A 9,649-nucleotide genomic window follows, 5' to 3' on the forward strand; every position below is an offset into this window, starting at 1 on the left:
GACACTTCGTTAGACATGACATGAGAAGAGATTTGCATATTTTGTATGCTTGTGTTTTCTCTTTGATGATATGTATTTATCCTTTCATCAAAACAAAATTGATAGGGTGACCAGATCTAGGAGATCTCAGCCACTAGGTTAGTCAGTTTGTCATGATGGCCTTGGCAGCTATCACGATCAAAGCATGCGAGCATTTATGGCGAGGCATGACACCCTAATCGAGCTACTCAACATCGCCATCTGATCGACTAGACACCTCGGCCCTGCCATTGGATCAAGCATCATGGCCCCCAAGACCCCATCTTTCTTCTTAATCAAATCCTTAAGGTTGCCTCAAAGCACACCTATATTAATGGCCAGGCGTGGCGGCATTAATGGCTCCCACATGCCGGCCCGAGTAGGAGCTTGATATGCAATCCCGTATATCGCACACTTTAATGGTTTTTGATCTTGCTGATTACTAAGGTACTAAAGGTTGACCTAGTCTCGCCTCATGATACTAGCTTTCTGTACAACATCATTGTCCAGTCAATCAGACTCCTACCACCTCCTTCAACTCGACTTGGCCGGGAGACTTGTGATATGGGAAAGATGGTTTACCCTACATGGCATGGAAAAGTCGAGAGTCAAGAGTCAAGCCGGCCTATAAGGCAGATGAACCCGACCAAGGCGAGACTAGAGTGTAGGCCCTTCGAGTTATGTCCAAACCTGGTTAGACTCACATCCTATGTGGATTCGACTCTAGGACCAATGCCACTCAGCGCCTGACTCCCATCTACGGGACCAATGCTACTCGACTATTAGTATTAGCCCTAAGAGTTAATTATAAGATGATTAAGCTTATTGGATTATTGAGTTAATGATTAATCCAATATAATAATCCGATCCATTAAGAGGAAGATAAAGATAAAAAAAAATCATGAGTTCATATGGTAGGTCATTGGATTAAGTCTAACCTAAATTAGACTAATTGAGTTAGACACAATTCGATTCAATTGTTAGATTTAGTCCAATTCGAATTAGACTCATGTAGTCAATTTAAATTGATGAGGGTCAATGAGTTAGACTCATTGGGTGAACTCAAATTCACCAAGTAATAGAGGAAGACCAAAAGGTTCTTCATAAAAGATGATTAAGATTAATTCATGAAGGAAGATCAAAAGACATAAGACTCTTCATGAAAAATGATTAAGATCAATTCATGAAGGAAGATCAAAAGACACATGACTTTTGGTATTCCTTGGATGAATACAAAATGCAAATTCTATTGATTTTTGGCCATGTGAACAAGGATGTTCATTTTTGTCTTCTTCTCCTTCTTCCTCCTCTTCTTCCTCTTGGTTTATCCTTCCTGATGGCCGACCCACTCTTGCTTGCTAGTACAAGAAGGTGATTCTTCTCCAAAGCCGTGTTCGCCCGACAGACGAAACGTGTTTGTGTGGATTCCATAGAGGCAAGAACTGCATTTAAAGAAAAGTTGCTACCGAGATAGCGAAGGGCACGCAACAAAGGTATAATACCTCTCATTAAACTTAGTATATGATTTTCCTTCGCATGGATCTTCTGGAGAGGATCTAGTTTATTTTTTCGCTGCACTTTCTCTGTGTTTAATGTGCTAGATCCTTACATTGACACCCAACTCCTGGACCAACGCCACTCGGCACCCAACTTCGAGAGCAACACCACTCAACTATCTACCATGGAACCAACGCCACTCAACACCCAACTCTCGGCTCCAAGACCCTTGTCACTCAGCGCCTATGTAGGGACAACGTGGCCAAGAACATGAAGAACGTGTGAGTGGATCACTCCCCTCAACCCGAACGTGGGAAAGTAGAGAATGTGAGTTCCGCTTTCTTGGCTAGGGTACAAGTATAAAAGAGAGCCCACCCTCGTAGACACATATATACGCACAAATTCAATCACTTTTTTCTAACAAGATAGTATTTTTCCTCTCCTTTCTCTCCGATCATCGAAACTAAGTTAAGTGTCGAAATGACTGCGCCAATGTTAGCTTTGACATCCATTTTAACCCTACTCACTACAAAGACCAGAGACCTCTGACCGTCACTAACATCCTCATTGGCGGTTCCCTCTTAGATCTCAGACGGAATCAATTATATTAGATTTAAAAGGAGAAGAAAAAAAAAAGACAACTTTCACTGGACTACACAAAGAACCTTTTTGTCAGATTTGATAGATACTATTTTTGTCCAAAAATGGATCCACTGAGGAGTTCTTCCTCTTTCCAAGTTGAAGGATAAGTGTGTTGATGTGCCATTCAAGGCGACCCATGCATAACATTCATCACTTCGTTTCCAATTAAAAAATAAAAGAAACATTTAATTACATAGATTTGCGATCAGTGTTCACTAATTAATAAAGCTAAGACCTTCCTTACATGTAATCCAAACTTAACAAAACGTAATATAAATCATTACACAAAAATTTATAATTATATATTTAACAAGTGACAAATTAATGTATATAATAATTATTATACAAAGAAAAAAGAAAGACAGTTGCAGTATTCTAAGTTAGTTAATCTTTTGTAGTAGTAGTTTAGGACCTCATATTTGCTCTATCGGGTTCCAAGCAGAAGTGTCCCACAGGCAATGATCACAATAATGACTCGTACTCCCTGTAAAAGAAGGTAACAACAACAAAAAAACGAGGACAAGTAAAGAGTCATTTTTTTTATTAAAAAAATGTTGAATCACAAATATGATGTTTGTCTTATTTGGAAACTACATTCTTGAAATTTCTTTTTCTTTCCCTACCTTTTTGTTGTGCCGGAATAAGTCAAATGAAAACCCTTTGCATTTGATCATGATCGATAATTAAATTTAGTTAGAACTCCCTGTGAGTGTGTTTAAGATACCTGGGCAAGCAGTCTTCCGTTTAAATTTGAAGCGCCAACATCTTCAGGGCCCAATTTTGGCAGGCTATAACAGATATGCTCACTCAGCATCGCTGCGACAGATGGATCATTTGATAACGTTGCCTACAATGTTTTACCATATCAAAATAAGTCATTCTTTCACAGGATACCTGTTGCTTGAAATCCACCATTTACAAATTGCCAGTTAGTTCTGAAGTCAGTGATTAGGATAGGAAAAAAAAAAAGAAGCAAAAGAGAAATATATCCCAAAAAATAGGTTGGTGGGGAATGTTAGTTGCAGATGAACGCCACCAGAGAGAAGACACTCAGTACCACCACTTACGTGAAAGTGGGAGTGTATATGTAGCTCTGGCTGCATATGGTAAGCATTTATAATTGTGGCTAGCATATGGGTAGGCTATACGTAGTTTCCCCAATCTTACCTGCAAGGCCGATAATAGCCACATGGATGGCTGTCAGTGATGTCAAACCAAGAGGGGAATAGTTGCATTAATCTGTCAGTTGTTGCTGTGATATTTCATTTTTTATCTAATATAGCTTAATATTAACTGACCCACCTGGTGGGATAAGACTTGGTTATTGTTATAATATAGCTTAATGTTTAAGTTTCGGGTTAAAGTTTATCATGCAACTAATTGTCTCATCTGTTAAAATGATGGTGTGCCGTATATTGCATGTGTGCAAAACATTGTTTTGAATGCCTACTGCCTACATGGATAAAATCAATCTTTTAGATTTTTAATTGGGTATTTGGGTCCAAGTTCGAACTGTTGAAGCAGATATTAGAGGTAATTCTTACTACATTTTAAATTATTCAGTTCAAATTCTCTGAAGTTAAACCTACATTTTCATATCTTTATAACTAGCAAAAATTAAAATTGTTTATGTATTTTAAAGTTATTAGATCATGTTAATGTCATTTATTAACAAGAATCATATTGAACTTTTCAACTTTTAAGTCTTATTGCATTTACATATAATTCCAAGCAATCCATGTGTGCATAAGTGTGTTAGTAAAGAACATCTAGACTAGCACCTTCACATATTGTTTTGAGTTTAAAGATTTGCCAACTTAACCTAGAAAGATTTCTCCAGCTTGGTTAGATTTTTTTTCAAAAGGAAAAGATATCACAACTTAAGTCTGTAGAAATTTGCTTAGTAGTGCATATTAGGCGAATTGACTCATGGCGAGTTGGTTAAAAAACAACTGGACCAAAGGTGGGTGTGTTCTCTGTCATTGTTTGTTGAAGCATAACCAAAGGATAGAAGGTGTCTTAATTAGTATTCCATTATGAAAGCCCAAAGTTTACCAGCATGCTAATTAATTAATACAAAAGAAGGCAGAGGTAAGAGATTAGGAACCCGAACCTTTTCATGGGCTTCTGCTCTTATCTTTTCCTCCATGGACAATGAACCATGACAAATCTTGCAACTTTCAAGGAGAGTCCTCAGTTGTTTACTCCCTGTGGTAATGCATAAATTCCGTGGAACCCATATGCCAAATGTATCGAACACATATCGTTCAGTTTGAGTATATAGGAGTTCTCTTGATTCAGATAAAGTCCAAGAAGCTACTTGCTCGCTACAATTGCCACTGCAGAATCTACAGTACAAAAATTCCTGGTCTGTCTTTGTACTACAAGGATTATCAATATTAAAAGGCTGATTGAATGTACTTCTTGACTGCTCACTTCCCTTCAAAAAGCCATGACTTTTATTTTGATTTTCAGTTCCATGCATAACTAGATTGACATCATTTCCAACATTCTCAATGATCCTGGATTTTCCAACATCTTCTTGATATACCCTCAGGAGCATATCATCAGAATTTTCAGAGGCTGGATCCTTACCAAAGTTATGATTTAACTTAAACTCAGTGGAAACACTGTATTTTCTCTCTTTAATAGTTTCAGATCTAAAAGGCTTCGTTCTAACACTTGAATGAAGTGTCTCTTTGTCATCAAAAGGGAGATAATAATCCGTAGTGTATGAGTTATCTGAATCCAAATCATTGGCATCCATCTGCAGAATATCAGATTTCATTCCAGCACTAGCACCAGAAACGTTGGGTTGGAATGCTACAGAAGAATCTTTTCTTGCCTTGAAAAAGTAAGCATCTGCCCTACCTTTCACAATCTCTGCAAATTCATACAAGATGGTTTTATTCAAAATAGTTTTAGACTTAACTTTCTTTTAAAAGCTTGGATGTTGGAATATGTAGGGAATCTGCATATGTGCTTTTGCATTTTTTTACATCAATAGCATTGAGCTTACCTGATCCTATATTCTTGACCTTCTGATCGAAGTCTGAAAAATAGGTTTTCTCTGCCACAGCGTCCAGCTTGGTAGCTTTATCGATGTGCTGTTTTTCTTCTTGTTTCTTCAAGAGATGTGGTCTGCCAAACCTTTGGTCATTTTGCAAGTCAATATCAGAAAGCATCTCTGCAGAAAATGATTTTGCCATTGTTTGAGAAATGAATTTTTTCTCAATACTTTCTTCGGATGAGATTCTCTTCAAAGAGCCTCCCTGCTGATTCTTGCTAACGAGTGACATGTTAGAACTAACATTATGCTGCAGTCCCTACAGCGCAAACAGTTTGAAAGAATTAAAGTTTCAAGACATTTTCATGGATACAGGTCCAACAGATCAAACGTAAAACTACAAGTACCTCAGATGGATTACTTTCAAAAACACTAATCATTGTCCTCACGTTGCTTATTGGGCTTCTCGACAATGAGCTTTTGCCACTTCTTTGATCTTCCAGTTTATGACGGAAGGTAGTGGTTTCCTTGGCAGCAATTGTTGATGTTGAGATTGTTTCATGCTCCCTTTGAAGATCTGAACTCTCTTTTTGGAAAATGTCTCTTTCTTTAACACTTCCTTTGGCTAACTCTGTCATTTGTCCTTCATCTACTCCATTTTGTTCATAGCTGTTAGTTCTAAGCGAGCCCTGGGAGTATTTTTTAGCATCTGCAGACGATGTGGTGCTTGATTGACCATCTGCAATGAGAATTACACATTTCTGTGAGACAATTACTATCAGCGTTTATTTCTTTTAAATGTCATATTGCGACCTTGTTATGGGACTTCTTTATATATATATATATAACACAAATTCCAGGTCTTGATTAGTCGGTGTCTAGGTAAATGGTTTGTGAAATCCAACATTTTGAGGAAAAATCAACGATGCATCCCTAGCTCTAATCAGTAAAACTTGATTTATTTGGATCGATATGAATGAATGGTTATTCAACAAGCACCATATCCCACTTGTCCTTTGGTATGGAATTGCAGCAACCGCCAAAGATTACCTCTCTTGCCCTAAAGGGATTACTTTCAACCTCCACTGCAAATTCAACTATAGCAATCATGCTAATTTGAAACTTTTCTGTGAACCTGAGGGGTTGTTCAAATATATCCAAATGTTGGATTTTTAGTCTTCTCTGTTATTTGAATGGGATAAGGACTGCAGCAGGCACATTCACTGGAATAGTGTCAAATCCACCTATTGCTGAATATTGGGCTGCGCTTCAAGCATATTTTTCCTCAAAATAGAGATCAAAATTTGTTGAAAGTATATTGCATCACTCACTCTTATTGAAATCCTGAACAGAATGGAGACATGTCCAGGGATTGTATGAAATCTAATTCAAGATTGTTTTTACCTTAATGACACTAAATGGAAATATATAAATAGGGATGATAACCATTTTGCAAATCCTCTAGCTAATATAGCTAGAATGGCATATAGCTGATTCAAGATTGTTTTTACCTTAAGTTGCCGAATCTATTGTAGAGCCATAAAATCAAGGTGGTTCAAAAAGAAATTTTGATTGAATGCAGACTGGATACATAACTTGGCCTGCATGCATTGACTGACTAAACTCATGTCTCTCCTCCTTAAGTTCTACATTATTAGCTGTCCATGTAATCCTAGCTTTCTCTCCTGCAGCTTGTAAACCAAACAAAGAAAAGATCTAACGCAATCCAGTGAATATTCACAGAAAGAATAACAGCATTACCATGAACATTTTTCTCAATGTCTTCATCATGCAACTCCGGGTGCTTCCTTCTGAGTTTAGAATTTCTCTTAAGAAACATGATAAACGAGTTTCAGAAGAAGCATCAGAATATTCCTCAAAAAGATTAAGTATCATAAAAGCGAACAATGGAAAGGCTTGGGATTATCGTACTAGTTCATGGACCCTTAACTGTTCCTCTTTGCTAAGTAAGAATCTCAGTGTGACATTGACAATGCAACCATCTTCAAGAGGAAAAGAACTGTCTAATCTCCCCTTTTCAACCACTGAGATGGTCTTGAATTCTTCCAAGTGGCATAAAAACTTCTGGTTAGCATTTAGTAGGATACAGTCATCAAGTTGGTAATCAGAAATCAAATACATCAATGAATTTCACCTGTTCGAGAAATCAACTTCCCATCTGAACCGTACAGCATGACTACTAGATTCTCTCTCAGAGAAACAACAGGGCTGCACGCGGGATCAAATAGGATAAGTATCTAAGGTTTTCGTTTGTTTTTATTAACACAAAGAAAGTAACTCATCCAAGGACACTACCAAGCGCACCGATCAAGAAATGTTGACAGTGGATAAAGAGGGCATTGTTAATTAAGCATTCAAGTGAAGAAGAGAAAAGAGACTTTCAAAAGGAATGCTCACAGTGAGAGTTCCCCGCTGCCCATTGTTTGATATTCTCTCTTCCCCGAGGTAACTGCAGCGAAAGCGCATGAGCGCGAAAGACGAAAAGGGATACGAAGGTAGCATACAAAAAGAAACCCAAAAGGGAAGAGGAACTAACATACCTTTCAAAGAGAAAGAAGGCTTCGTCTTCGCCGTCGGCGAAGTAGAGGAAGGGGGTTCCACCAATTCGAGAACTGCAATTTGAGTGAGATACTGAGGTGCAAATGGCACAATAAGAGATCGGATTTCTTGGGAGGAAGAGCTACCTGAGACTTGGATGGTGCCTGGCATCGCCAACTCGTTGTAGGGATGCGCTGAACTGGCTCCTCCTCCGCCTCCGTCCCAGTGGCTGGCCGATGGATATGGAACACATCATCTGTGGCTGAGCCCGTAGAGGCCGATGGGAGGGGAGGGAACAGCGGGCCCCCGAGAGTGTGGCCGCGTGCAAACTCGAGGACGACACGTGTGGCTAAATGGTTGGCTTGATGTTCCGGATGATTAAGAAGCATGAAGCCATCTCAACCGTCCAATATTGCCATGATACCAGATCCAACTGTATCAAGCTAGGGGTGTTATCGAATCAAGTCGAGCCGAACTCTTGGATGTTTAAATTTGACTCGTTTATAATCGAGCCGAGTTCGAGCTTTATTTAACGAATATATTCATGGCTCACGAACTTATTCGAATTTTTATCGAGCCTAAACGAGCTTAATAAATATAAATTATAAATTTAAATATATATTAAAAACTAAATTATATATTTTAAAAAAATTATAATATTCTTGTTAAAATTTATAATTTTATTCTAATAAATAAATTTAATATATTTGTCTATGTTTTTCATAAGTAGAGTGTAAAATCTATAAATTCAATATCAAAATTATTATTTTTTTAATTTAAAAGTTGATTTATGAGCTTAACGAACATGTTCACGAGCTAACGAGCCGAATATTATGAAGCTTGAGCTTGGTTTGTTTATCTTAAAGAACTCAAACGAACTTTTATCGAATTGAGCTTTGAATAGCTCACGAGCGACTTAGTTCATTTACCAGTAGGGATCCTCTGGTCCGTAATTTATGGATCAGAGAATGGTTCATTGTATGAAGACCATTGATTTAGATGGAGTCCACCTTTAAGTTGATAGGATCCATCCATATCAAAGACCTACAATAATAAATCATTCTCTAGTCCGTAAATTATGGACTAGAGAATCTGTCCTCTTCATTTACACCCCTAATCAAGCCATGCTGCACGACTTTGCTAGTTTATTTTCATTTTACCTTCTAAATTTCCATTTTTTTCGAAATACTCACTATAATTTCTTTTTGTTAGTTTACCTCTTTTTTTTTTTTTTTTTTTTTTTTTTTTGTTATTTGAAGATGACAATTTTCTACCAACTCAATAAAAATTTAATACGGAGGGATTTTTTAATCCGATTAAATAATCAATTAATCAGATATGAAGAATTTTAAATTCGAATATAAAGATAGTTTTGTTAGAAGCATAACTATACCCAGTTTTGTTAGAAGCATACCTATACCCAATCGGAATATTATATTAAATTATTTTTATATATATTAAAAAAAATTAAATCTGATATTTTCCTTTCCCTCGTTCCCGATTTGTGCATTCCATTTCCTCTTCGCTATAGATGTGTCTCTTCTTCATAGATGTAGCCTCTATAGATGTTTACGTTTTTATTGAATTATATTTTTTTATATAATATTAATTCTAAGATGCTTATATTGAATGATAGTAGTTAGATAGAATAAAGAAAATTATTTGTATAGAAGATATTTGATCACTTGATAAGTATTAGGATGGATATCGGAAGTATTAGGATGGATATTCAGTCTTCCGACTGATAGATAGGTACAGGACGAGGATGAAAATTGTATACCGTGGAATGATAAAATAAATAAGGTTGGAAATGGAAGAAATAAAATCCTATCTATTACCGTTAGTATTGCTATTGTTAGTTTAATGACAATAGCAGAGGTCTAGGGGTAAAATAAACTTCCCCTTGCATCTGATACATCCCACGAG

The 9,649-nt window shown here is 37.0% G+C and overlaps 1 protein-coding gene across 3 annotated transcripts; it reads right to left on the reverse strand.

The window, feature by feature from the left end:
* Positions 1-2,414: 2,414 nt before the first annotated feature.
* On the reverse strand, positions 2,415-8,018 carry LOC121985727. 3 transcript variants are annotated; one of them, XM_042539337.1, is made up of 12 exons: positions 7,870-8,018; positions 7,726-7,797; positions 7,583-7,634; positions 7,320-7,393; positions 7,097-7,227; positions 6,926-6,992; positions 6,760-6,849; positions 5,572-5,903; positions 5,177-5,483; positions 4,271-5,040; positions 2,882-3,004; positions 2,415-2,641 (listed from the first exon to the last, which is right to left on the reverse strand). In XM_042539337.1, the coding sequence occupies exons 1-12, from the start codon at positions 7,892-7,894 to the stop codon at positions 2,582-2,584; spliced, it is 2,103 nt and encodes a 700-aa protein (XP_042395271.1). In that variant the 5' UTR covers positions 7,895-8,018; the 3' UTR covers positions 2,415-2,581. The 3 variants fall into 3 exon arrangements, with proteins under 3 accessions (XP_042395271.1, XP_042395270.1, XP_042395272.1); XM_042539336.1 differs by having other exon boundaries at positions 6,760-6,855; XM_042539338.1 differs by lacking the exon at positions 6,760-6,849.
* Positions 8,019-9,649: the final 1,631 nt, after the last annotated feature.

The sequence above is a fragment of the Zingiber officinale genome, chromosome 5B, assembly GCF_018446385.1.
Source record: "Zingiber officinale cultivar Zhangliang chromosome 5B, Zo_v1.1, whole genome shotgun sequence".
In the NCBI taxonomy this organism is placed as follows: Eukaryota; Viridiplantae; Streptophyta; class Magnoliopsida; order Zingiberales; family Zingiberaceae; genus Zingiber; species Zingiber officinale.

Excerpts from the sequence above, each read along its gene's own strand:
- LOC121985727 (XM_042539336.1), bottom strand. The coding sequence starts at position 7,894 with ATGCCAGGCACCATCCAAGTCTCAG. Across the intron at positions 5,904-6,759 it reads GTCAATGCATGCAGGCCAAG|ATGGTCAATCAAGCACCACA; the intron begins TTATGTATCCAG and ends TTCTCATTGCAG. Across the intron at positions 3,005-4,270 it reads GAGCAGAAGCCCATGAAAAG|GCAACGTTATCAAATGATCC; the intron begins GTTCGGGTTCCT and ends AAAACATTGTAG.